Below are 12,759 nucleotides of genomic sequence, written 5' to 3' on the forward strand. Positions count from 1 at the left end.
CAGACATACTGTGAAGATGGGGAATACCTAGCCTCTGTGCCCAGTGCTGGGGGACTGGTGTTAAGCCACACGTGGTGCTGACGGGCTCACTCTTGGATGGGACCAGACCCGTGTAATTGGACAGGGATGTTGGAAGCAAACCTAGGCTGGGCTGGACAGAGGCCTGTAGTTGGCTCCATGGACCCATCCTCTGGTGTCTTGCAGAGTCCAGATCAGATTGCACTCCTGGTGGGCTGCCGCCCAGCAGACAGTCCATGGGCCTCGGCTTAGATCTGTCCTTACCCGGGTAACACACCTCATCACCCCACGGAACAGCCCTCTCCACAGAATAATCCAGCTCACACAGTGTGTCTCACCAGGTGACAAACTCTCAGATACCGGGCGGCCGGTGGACATGTGACATTTTCAGAGAGCCACGTTGTCTGGTGTTCTATTTTTCAAGGCTCCATCAGGAGCTGTCTCTGCCTCACCTCCATGCCCTGGAGATACAAGCATGAGCCGTAGGGCTGCAGCCATTTTCTTTCTTAAGAAACATGCAGCTGTTCATTGTCCGAGGTTTCGTGGCTCTTTTAGTCCACCCCAGACATAGTCTCCTACGACCCTGCTTAGATGAGAAGACTGAAGCCCCGGTTCCATCTCTGAGCCGACCACCGTGGAAGAATTGGCTGCATCTTTGTTGCGGCTTTCACTGACAGCAAGAAGGACTCTGCAGCAAATCTGTTCGGAACGATACTCTTGATAGCTCTTAACTGCAGGAAGACATGGACGCCGCCCTCTAGGGCAGCCTGGACTTATGAAATAGTCATCATGCTGTGGGTTTCAGTATCCCTGTTCACATTCTTACAGAGGAACTTTTAGACTAAGTGGACAGGAGCAGGCAGCCTGTTGTTCTACTGTTTATGTTGCTAGCACACAGCTTCTACTGCTCTTCAGTAGTCAGGGTTTTCTAGGGAACTGGATCAATCACTCTTTCCCACCTCCAGCTCCAAAGCTGATTGAGAAAGAGAAGTGGAGAACCTGTCCAAACTTCATACCTACTTATGCACGACAAGAAGTCTGCAGAGGAGGAACCTACCTGGGTAGTAGGCGCCTCTTTTCCTGGGGAGTGGCAGGGGGAGATGGTGGCAGGCACATCCTCAAAATAGTAGGAGAGTCACGAACATTCCTGTCTTGATGTGAGCTGAGGCAGAACGGGGAGAGCGTGAGAATGGTTCTTCCTACAGTGACTGTTGGAAGGGGATCCGGGCCAAACTGACACATCCAGGCAGTTGTTATTTGAGTTTGTACAGTGTCAGGCACTGTGTGAGGAACTGAATATATAATGCCAAAGCAGATACAGATTCTGTCCCTGGGAAGCCCTCAATCTCACGAGAGAGACTTAAAGTTATCACACTATCGCCCTGAGGAATGAATGAATAAAGAAGAACATTAAGGACCCATTTCTCCCACCATATGCCTCGGGCAGGCAGCACCTGTCGTGGAGAAGGCAGAAGAGTCACTTTGGATTAAAAGATGAAGTACCTGAAACCCCTTAGAGAAAAAGTGCCAGGTGCTGCCTCCATGTGAAGGCTAGACCAGCATCAGCAGTGACACCAGAACAGAAACCAGTCTAGCAGGGGAATACCTAGCAGAGTAAAATCATTTGTTTGATCAAGACAGTTCTCGTTTTCAGTGCAGCATCTACCCTCATTGGAGATGGGCTCTCTGCACCACTACAGAACTAGAAATGGACTTTGTTAGGAGCATCAAGAAAAGGATTTTGAGGACCATAAAGGAGTTCCCCCCAAATAGTTTGATGTGACAATAGCTATGACCAAATATCCAGTCTCATTATAGGATTACATTAGAGTCAATAAAATAGCATTCTCACACATGGTGTTATCACATTAAAAGTGACATTGTTCCATTGTTTTGCCTTCCTTCTGGGGTCTCTCTCTCTGGGTCAGAACTCCTCCATCTGTTTTTGACTCTGGGGATACAGTGAGAGGCGGTTCCAAAGCCCTGGTCAGTGGGTTAGGATTTTATACTGAGTCTGAACACAGAGGCAACGAGTCCATTTTAATCCAGTCAGCAATCCCAGTTGTCCTGTTTATGTTTCATCCTTTGTATCATCACTTTGCTCAGTTTTCTTTTCTAACACATGGGATAAATTTGGACCATAAGAAAATTTCAGCCCATTCAGGTGGTGGTAGTGGTAAAGAACCTGCCTGCCAATGCAGGTTAGACATAAGAGGCGAGGGTTTGATCCCTGGGTTGAGAAGATCTCCTGGAGGAGGGCATGGCAACCGATTCCAGTATTCTTGCCAGGAGAATCCCACGGACAGCAGAGCCTGGCAGACTGCAGTCCATGGGGTTGCACAGTCAGAGATGACTGAAGTGACTTAACAAGCATGCATGCAGGCAGGAGATGACAAGATAACAGGGTGTCCAGAGTAGGGGGCAGGGTGTTGCAGTGAGGGGAAGAAATTGTGAAACCAGCTTGCCTGATCCTCTTGCTTTCCAAAAGAAGCCAACAAGTAGGAATGGAATCTGTATCTTGTGTGTCTTCAAGGACACACGGTACACCTCAGCTTTCATTTTTTGGTCAAGCACTACACAAAGGAGTCCGTTTAAGCTCAAGGATCTTCCCCCGACGGGAAGTCTTACAGGATCCAATTATTCTTAAATAAGTATTTTTTCTTGGCTTGTTTTGTTTTTTACTTAATAAGGGAAACGCAATGTGTGTGTAGGGTGCAAGGCAGATTTAATGAGTTCTGACATGACCCCAGTCGTGACCTTGTGGTTTCTCGCCACCCCCGATCAGGTTACGAGAGGTACAACGCCATGCGAGCCGACCCAGCACTTTGCTTCCTGGAGAAAGTGGGCATGCCAGATGAGAAGTTGCTTTCTGCAGAGCAGGGTGTCACAGACGGGGCCTCAGACGTCCCCGAAAGGTGAGAATCTGCACAGACCAAACACGGTGTGACTGGTTGCGCCACTAATCTCTGACCACAGGCACCCAGCACTCTCACAGTCTCTTCCTCACAGCCTGGCGTCTCCCTTCAGCCTGAACCGCCTTCCAGAATTGCTTCAGTTACATCCTACAGCACCTCGGGCCTTTCTCTTGAACTCTGAATGCTCTGATCCAAATACCCATTTCTGTCCTTCCTGGGTTCCCCAAGCTGCCCACCATCCTGCCCTGTTCCTTAACCAGCCTCGTCTGGTCAGAGGATTCTCAAGGAGGAGTTCAGGCCTCTCTTAACCTCTCATACTTGGCAGAAAGTTAAGAGGCACAGAGTTTAGACTTCCTGACCTTGAAATGCCTGAGATGAAATACCGGCGTTTTCTAAGGACTGCACGGTCCATGAATAGCCACTGCATGATGGCCATGGCATTCAGGTCCTGTCCATGGGTTGTGTGTAAAAAAGTATGGAGGCGTCCCCTTTGTCTGAGTTTTATTTACTTTTGGCATAACCCCAAATGTATGAATTCGTAGGAAAACTAAATAAACAGCCAAAGCTGTGGTTTTCATATGTGTGTGGGTATTTGAAAGACATAGTATAGAATCTCTTGGTTTGCTTTTGGTGAGCTTTTGGCCTGATCTTCTCCCCCAAAGTTGTATTTCCTAGGGTCACAGGCAAGGCTGGACTCAAGGGTACACAAGCCAGCCCCCCTAACTGTCTGCTAAGGCTGAGAAAAGGATGAAGTGCATTTTTCCATTCATGCTTAGCCCCTGACAAACACTCAAGCTAGCGATCATAACCTTCTCTGCCCCCAAAGATAATAAGGATCCATCCAGAGAAGTGTTAACAAATGTCCAGAGGACCAGTGGTGGTAATATTGGGTTCATGGGGTTGGGAGAAACACCCCCTGAGGGAGGTGCCCGAATGTGGCTGAAAGCTGGTTTCTCTGTGGCAAAGCTGTTTTTTCTCTGGTCAGGCAATGAAGGTAGGAGACCCCTTCTGCCTCCAGGACCTGAGCGATGAAGAGCAGAATATTTGAGACAGGAATCCTTCAAAGTTGATTTTTCCAGGGATCATGGAAAACAAATAGGCATCAGCAGTAGTTACGCTCACGAGAGAAGACATCAGGCAGTGGATTTAGAGGCAAGCAGCCAGTGGTCCATCGGGCAGTGTCCTTTCCTGGAAGGGACCGCTGCCGAACATGAGTGACTCTGCACCGAGACTCGCCCTACCATGGGAGCTGAGGTCGGCCCAAGAGGACTCTCTTGGTTTGTACGGCTGTCAGTGTCTAGAGTCTGTTCTTTTATCAAAGCCATGTATTGAGCTAATTCTTGATGGGCAGTAATTACCTTTTCAAAGATAGCATGATTGTTGAAAAGCAGGCCTCTGAACTGTCCTGAGTAGATCCTGAGGCTCCTGCTGAAGTCTCATTTGAGTGGAGGTCATTGCTTGTATAAGTTATGACACTGGAAAAATCAAGATTCTGAGGCCTGTGGAGAAAGGTGTCTACTAGTACTCACTTTGGTCAGTGATTTAGGGGTGTTTTGTGACAGCATCCTGGTTGCAGAATAGCTTCTAGATGGTGTGTGATGCTTTTTACTCTTTTTATTTAATTTTTTTTTTTTTAGAGGCCACACAGATAAAGAAGACAATACAGAAGACAAAGTAGACGGCCTCCAGAAACAAATGGTGAGTCAAATGTGAGAAATCCCTATCAAGGTGTATTGGTCTTTGATTGCATTGCCGCAGTTGCATTGCATTTTCCCCAACATTTTATTGTAAAAATTGTCAACTCATAAACTGCTTTGCAGTCTTACTTTAATGAAACTTTTGCTTTTGAGATAACTGTAGATTTTAGATAGAATCAGAAGATACAATGCAGGGTGATCTCATGTACCTTCTGTCCAGTTTCCCACCATGGGGATAATCTTTTCCAGCATCAGGGTCTTTGCATAATAAGGTAGCCAGAGTACTGGAGCTTCAGCTTCAATGTCAGTCCTTCCAGTGAATTTCCCTCTCAGGGTTACTTTAGCTATGCTCCATAATTTTTACCATTTACTGTAAGTGGTAAAATTTGTTGTACTGTGTTTTCATTTTCATTCAGTACAATGTATTTAAAAATTTTTTCCCTTGAGACTTTTCCCTGGGCCCATAGATGATCAGATGTGTGTTATTTAATTTCTAAGCATTTGGAGGTTTTCCTATGATCTTTCTGTTGTTTATTTTTAGTTTGGCTCCAAATGTAATTACAGATTTATGTATTTCTCCTTTCAGCTTCTGTCAGTTTCTCTCACGTGTTTTGCAGCTCTGTTGTCTGGGGCATGCACATTTAGGGTATGCCTTCTTGGTGGGTTGACTCTGTTGTCAATATAGAATGCCCCTCCTTGTCTGATAGTTTTGTTTTGGGGCGGGGGGGAGTGCTCTGAAGTATACTTTATCTAATATTAAGATAGCTATTGCTGGTTTCCTTTGACTAATTTGCATGATAGTCATGCAATTTGAAGAGTCAACTAATGTGACTATTTGCGTGATAGTCACTTTTTCCATCCTTTAGCTTTTAACCTGCCTATTTGAAATGAGTTTCCTGTAGACAGTGTTTAGTCAGGTTATATATTTTAAGGCACCTTGTTTTATAGTTGATGTAGTCAGCCATTTACATGTAATGTTATTATTGATGCATTAAGGATTAAGTCTGACATTTTATTGTTTTCTCTGTATTTTGATTCTCTAGTTTCTTTCTCCTGCTTTCCTCTGGCTTACTGGAAAATTTTTTCTGATCCTTTTTTGACTTATCTATATTAGGTTTTTAAGCTTCTTAGTGGTTATTTTAGATATTTTACTGCATGTACATAATATATCACAGTCCACTGGTATCATTTTACCAGTTCAGGTGAAGTATAGAATCCTTACTGGAATTTATCCTTACTTCTAGTTTTTTCTCTTTATAATGGTCTTAAATATTTCTCCTACATACACTGAGAATAATGATAATGTAATTTTTGCTGCAACTATGAAATATAATTGAGAAAATTCAGAAGGATAAGGAACGTCTACTGTTTTTACCCATACATTTACTTACTGTGTTCTTTCTTCTTCCTGATGTTCCAAGATTTCTTTCTATTGGGAGAAATTCCTTGAACCATTCTTTTAGGATAGGTCTGCTGGTGATGGTTCTCTTAGTTTTCCTTCATCTGGGGATATCTTGATATCCTCTTCATTCCTGAAGGATATTTTTACTGGATATAGGATTCTGGGTGGACAGTTTTCTTTCAGCTCTTGAAAATGTTGTCCCACATCCTTCTGGCTTCCATGGTTTCTGAGGAGAAATCTTCTGTCACTTGAGTTGTTTTTCAATTAGGTAAGGTCTCTTTTCTCTTTTGCTGCTTTCAAGGCTTTTCTCCTTATCTTTAGTTCTCACAAGTTTAACTCTGAATTTTGTATATGTGGATTCTTTGAGTTTATCCAATTTGGTGTTTTTTCAGCTTCTCAAATCTGAAGATTTGCCAAATCCATGTCCTTTGCCAAATTTGGGAAGTTTTCAGTCATTATTTCTTGGAACCCTTTCTCCTTCCTTCCGGAACTCTGATGACATGCGTGTCAAGTCTTCTGTTACAGCTCCACTGGTCCCTGAGGCCCTGTTTTAATTGTCTTTAATCTGTTCCTCTCTGGTGGTCACACTGGGCACTTCGTATGTTTCCCTCTTTGAGCTTGCTGATTCTTTCCTTTCTCCTCCCTCTGCGGTTGAGCCTATCCATTTGTGTTTTTGTTCGGTTTGGTTACATCATTGTATTTTTCAAATCTAGAATTTCCCTTTGGTTCTTCTTTAAAGCTTTGTTTTTTTGCTGAGATCTTCTGGAATGTGTTCAGAATTCCTCATTGATGACTGCTTTAAATTTTTATGTTAGGTAATTCTTAAGATCTCTGTCATTTCAGCATTAACATCTGTTGGCTACCTTTCTTCAGTTTGAGATCTTCCTGGTTCTTGGTATGATGTGATTTTTGACTGAAACCTGGACATTTGGGGTATTATATTCTGAGACTTGGGATCTTATTTAAAACTTCTGTTGTGACTGACTGCCTCTAATACCTCTATTGCAGAGGAAGGAGGCAGGGGGAGGAGGGAGCTAGTGCACAGCGTGTACCGCCTTTTGACTGCCTGGCTGTAGTAGAAGTTAATGTTCCTAGTCAGCCCCCAAGGAGACCTGAGGGGAGAATGGAAGTTCAGCTCTCCATGTGGTCTTTGCTGATACCATGGGTGGTTGGGGACCTCATTGCCAGCTGTCAGGGATGAAAATCCAAGCTCCCTACTTGACTTTTTGACACCACCCAGCAGGGGAACTGGGTGCCCTGGTACAGCCTGGCGAAGGCAGAAGTCTAGAGTCCCCACCAGCCTTTGCTGGCGTGGATGTGGTAAGCCACTGTCTGCTCTTGTGTCGTTGGGCTGGAGTGTAGCACGTCTTATCTCAACACTGTGTGCAGTCCTAGCCTGCCCTTTTCCTTGTCCTGGGCTAGAGAAAGCAGGCTTTTTTTGTCTGCACCCTTTTGTCATTTCCAGGTAGCCAGCTTCTTTACCTCCAAATCTAAGGCATATAAGGCAACAAAGAAAACCCAAGGAACTCACTACTGTGTCATTCCACGGGTCCCAAAGTCCCTAGTTGGTCTACCTTCGCTTCACCTGCCAGCGTTTTCTTAGGTGTGTTTTATATATAGTGTCCAGGGGCTTTAGTTGTACTTAAAATGAGCAACAGGGAAATAATGCATCTTCCCAGAAGCAGAAATCTGTATTGCATGTTACAAATGAGCTTCTGGGACTTTGCAGAAGCAGACTGAAGCTTTCTTAGAGCCCTAGCACTGTTCGACCACGTTTTCTCTGGCTTTGAGTGGAGAAACTAAATCTGTTAGGATTTGTGGATTTTGGGTACCGGAGGTTACTATAACCTTGTCCTCAACTGACTCTTACTGCATAATCTTTCTTCTCCTGATCACCAATCAAAAAATTTCAGTTCTCTTCTTTTAGTTCTAGTTGGAAGAATGGTATCTACTTTGGTTTCCATCAGTTCTGATTCCTATAACAGTAACAAAGACATCAGTTTCCCAAAGTAAAAAAAAAAAAAATGTATTTTTTGAAGATGTGTTTCCGTATCTCCTCAAGATTTAAGATGCAGAGGCTTGAAGCATATCACCCTCAAGCTTCAGACCGTGGCCCTGGCAGAAGGAAGCTGGCTGTGATCTTGACAATTAGAATCTGAGCTCTGCCAGTCAGTTCCCTAGCTTATACTGTGATTTCTTTTGTCTGGAACGTGGGAAGTGTTTTCCCACAGTGGTGTTTAGTCACTACATCACGTCTGCCTCTTCTGAGCCTCCATAGACTGTAGCCCACCAGGCTTCTCTGTCCATGGGATTGTTGAGGCAAGAATAGCAAGTGGGTTGCCATTTTCTCCTCCAGGACATCTTCCTGACCCAGGGATCGAACTCATGTCTCCTAAAAGTCTCCTGCATTTTAGGCGGTAACTCAAGTATCAAAGAGATGAAAATAGTACCTTAAATTCTTCTGAATAGTACTGTCTCCAAAATACTGTTCCAACTTGTATCAGTTGATCGTCACCTCAGCCGTGTAAAGTAAGAGCTTCAGGTGTTAACTGCTCTCATTTGAAAGCTGAGGAGATTCACCGCCACCCCTCGCCCAGGAACGTAAAGGACTTTGCCAGATTCTCACAGATCGAAGAGTTCAGACTAGATAACTACATTAGACAGACTAGACAGTAGAATTCAGACTAGATGTTATGGCTTTTTTTTCCCCTGATCAAGTATTCTTTTCATAGTCAAAAGAGTTGCTGTTGTTGCTCAGTCACGTCCGACTCTTTGTGACCCCGTGGACTGCAGCACTCCAGGTTTCCCTGTTTTTCCCTGTCTCCCTGAGTTGGCTCACATGTGTGTCCATTGATTCAGTGATGCCATCCAGCCATCTCATTTTCCGTCTCCCCCTTCTCCTCCTGCCCTCAGTCTTTCCCAGCCTCAGGGTCTTTTCCAGTGAGTCAGCTCTTTGCGCCAGGTGGCCAAAGTATTGGAGCATCAGTTTCAGCAACAGTTCTTCCAGTTGGTTCCGGGTTGATTTTTATTCTAGCTGCAGGTACGCACCCCTTCTCCTAGCAACAGCCAGTGTGAAGAGGCAGACCAGCTGCATTCCAGGCCCAGCTCTGAAGGCCACCCATAGTAAAGTTCATGTGTCTAACTCCTGGGGCTTGTCCTCACTCTGCAGTGCTCCCTACAGCAGGTGCTCTCTGTAAAAGGAGGGTGATGTTATGTGCCAAGTGACCTAGGAAAAAACTTCTGCAGGGAAACTTAATGCCTAACGTGGTCAGATCCTACTGTAAGAGAAGTTCGGGGAGGATCTGAACAATGACTCTATTCTTAGCTGAGAGTTTGAGGGGGTCTCTGAACTCAAATAGTGATGTTTGACTGTAGCTGGAGTACTTCCAGGCTTACCAAGCACGTTTCCCTTTCAGTTGCATGTTACTCTTATCCCCATTCTAGATGGGGAGAAGATCAAATAGTTTTAATGAGCTGCAAGAAAAGTCATACTAGCCAAGAGCAATGTCTCTCCGCTCACGTCTTTTTCTAAATCCTGCAGTCTTTCCGTTGTAAAATCCTTGAATTTTCTGTTAATGACATTTGATGTGTATCTACTTTGCACATGAAATTTATGAAGGTCATAGGATGCTTGATTTTTCCACAGATGAAAACTGCTGTGGGGTCTTTTTAACTGCCTTTCTGCATCGTGTTACCTCTACACAGAGAGCGCCTGTGTTCTCTTCCTCGTAAACTCCTGTGTCCTTCAATCTGAAGCTCAAAAGTTACCTCTTGGATGTCTTCCTCCTGCCTGATTTGGGTCTGGCAGGGGTGGTGACTCTTCCTGATTTTCCCACTGTGTTTAGGAGCACTTTCACACTGCATGTTGTTTTTGCTTAGTTGCTAAGTCGTGTCCAACTCTGCGATCCCGTGGACCATAGCCCGCCAGGCTCCTCTGTCCATAGGATTTCCCAGGCAAGAATACTAGAGTGGGTTGCCATACGCGTCTCCAGGGGATCTTCCTGACGCAGGGATCGAACCCGTGTCTCCTGCATTGACAGGCAGATTCCTTATGGCTGTGCTACCAGGGAAGAAGCCCTGTCACACTGCATGGCCAATATTTATTTATGTCTCTCATAACTGCCAGAACGTGAGCTCTAGAGGGATAAGGACTCCATCTTTTTGCACTGTTGGAATGCCTGAACCGAGCACAGTTCCTGACAAGCACATGTGGGAAGGCCACTTGCGGCCTCTGCCTTGGCCCGGGTTTTGTGAGCGCTTAGAGGAAGCTCCCTGGGCCTGCAGCTCTGGGCTGCCACCACCCCTACCCACACCCCTACCCAGGCCAGAGAGGGGAGGCAGCCAGGCCTGGAGGAGCAGCCACCGCACGGGATCTGCTGTCTCCAGTCTGGAAACAGCCCTGCACCCATGCGGAGCTAAGATGTTGTTAGAGAGTGACAATGCATTTGATTCAGCCGGGTGTGTCTCCACACACCCGAGGCCATACTTCACAGTGATTAGAGCTCCTCATCTGGGTTCAGGCCTTCCAGGTTTGAATTCCATCTTCACCACTTAATAACTGTTTACAGTATTTGATAAGATTATCAGCCTCCTATTCTGCAATTTCTGTCTGTCTAAAAAGGGTCATTGAGTCATTTTGAATGAATGAAACACACATATGAAGTACTCAGTATGATATCTTACCCACTTACTTACCTGGGTCTCCATAGACTTTAGTTGTTACTGCTGTTGTTTTCCACTGTGTCATGAAGCCATCCTTAGAGGACACATTTTAGTTGAATGAAAGACATGCTGGGTGGTCCCCCAGCAGTTGGGTCCATGTGTCGGTTGCTCCTCAGTCCCAGCTGCCATGTGTCAGGCATTTGCCTTGTGCCAGCATTTAGTTAAACGGTTCACATCATCAACTTACCTGTGCCCCACAATCACCCTATAAAGTGCTGTCATCTCTGTTTTGCAAATGAAGAAATGAGCTTGACCACAATCACCCCATAAAGTACTATCGCCTCCATTTTGCAAACAAAGAAATAAGCTTGAGCGAGCTCAGAACAGCTTACCCAAATTCAGAGAGCAGTAGACAATCAGATTCCAAACACAGGCGGGCTCAGGATGGAGAAACTGCAGTTTGGAACCAATCCATTTGCCTGCGCTTTGATGGTCTTACGGGGACCCTGTACTCTGAAATAATGGATTCACACTTCTTCCGAGATGAATATTTCTTTCAGGTTGATTCACAGAGGCAGAAACCAGGAAATGTTCATCCTCAGACTTCAGAGGCAGAACTTCACGTGTGCTTCCCTCAATCCCAGTAATAAACTGGTGATGTTGAATGTTACGGCGTCTTTTTCACTTTGGCTGCTGCTCATCCAGATCTTCTCCTTTCTGTCATTGCCAGAGAGGGGACCTACCATCAGGAGAGGGCAGGAGACAGAGAGGCACTTACCAATCCCAGAAGCTTTCCTGACTTGAGAGGGTTTGCCTGAGGCCAACAGAAAGCATTAGGGAGACTGGAAAGGAAGCCTGCATGTCGTGTATGTCTGCTGCCTGCTGCCTGGAGCTACCCATGTGGATTTGGGGTGTGGTGGGGCTCACACCAGCCACCTGTATGGCATAAGGAACACCCGACTAGAACCTGGCTAGAACATGTCTCAGTCTAGAAGTGTCTATAATTACAACTTTCAGCATTCAGAGGGTCTTCATAGATTACTGTCAGTTCATTTCAGTCACTCAGTCGCGTCCAACTCTTTGCAACCCCATGAACCACAGCACACCAGGCCTCCCTGTCCATCACCAACTCCCGGAGTCCACCCAAACCCATGTCCATCAAGTCGGTGATGCCATCCAACCATCTCATCGTTTGTCATCCCGTTCTCCTCCTGCCCTCAATCTTTCCCAGCATCAGGGTCTTTTCCAATGAGTCAGCTCTTTGCATCAGGTGGCCAAAGTACTGGAGTTTCAGCTTCAATATCAGTCCCTCCAATGAACACCCAGGACTGATCTCCTTTAGGATGGACTGGTTGGATCTCCCTGCAGTCCAAGGGACTCTCAAGAGGCTTCTCCAACACCACAATTCAAAAGCATCAATTCTTTGGCGCTCAGCCTTCTTTATAGTCCAACTCTAACATCCATACATGACCACTGGAAAAACCATAGCCTTGACTAGACGGACCTTTGTTGGCAAAGTAATGTCTCTGCTTTTTTTTTTTTTGTCTCTGCTTTTTAATATGCTGTCTAGCTTAGTCATAACTTTCCTTCCAAGGATCAAGCATCTTTTAATTTCATGGCTGCAGTTACCATCTGTGGTGATTTTGGAGCCCCAAAAAATAAAGTCTGACACTGTGTCCACTGTTTCCCCATCTATTTGCCATGAAGTGATGGGACCGGATGCCATGATCTTAGTTTTCTGAATGTTGAGCATTAAGCCAACTTTTTCACTTTTATCAAGAGGCTTTTTAGTTCTTCATTTTCTGCCATAAGGGTGGTGTCATCTGCGTATCTGAGGTTATTGATATTTCTCCCGGCAATCTTGATTCCAGCTTGTGCTTCCTCCAGCCCAGCGTTTCTCATGATGTACTCTGCATAGAAGTTAAATAAGCAGGGTGACAATATTCAGCCTTGACGTACTCCTTTTCCTATTTGGAACTAATCTGTTGTTCCATGTCCAGTTCTACCTGTTGCTTTCTGACCTGCATATAGGTTTCTCAAGAGGCAGGTCAGGTGGTCTGGTATT

The 12,759-nt window shown here is 45.3% G+C and overlaps 1 protein-coding gene across 2 annotated transcripts in view; it reads left to right on the top strand.

The window, feature by feature from the left end:
• CHD6 (chromodomain helicase DNA binding protein 6) overlaps positions 1–12,759 on the top strand; it is a 151,832-nt gene that overhangs the window by 114,135 nt on the left and 24,938 nt on the right. For both annotated transcript variants that reach the window (XM_010829137.1, XM_010829138.1), the window contains exons 26-27: positions 2,804–2,933; positions 4,571–4,631. In XM_010829137.1, the coding sequence (XP_010827439.1) occupies positions 2,804–2,933; positions 4,571–4,631 (191 nt within the window). The remainder of the gene's footprint in view (positions 1–2,803; positions 2,934–4,570; positions 4,632–12,759) is intronic.

Source organism: Bison bison, unplaced genomic scaffold, assembly GCF_000754665.1.
Source record: "Bison bison bison isolate TAMUID 2011002044 unplaced genomic scaffold, Bison_UMD1.0 scf7180017864500, whole genome shotgun sequence".
Classification (NCBI taxonomy): domain Eukaryota; kingdom Metazoa; phylum Chordata; class Mammalia; order Artiodactyla; family Bovidae; genus Bison; species Bison bison.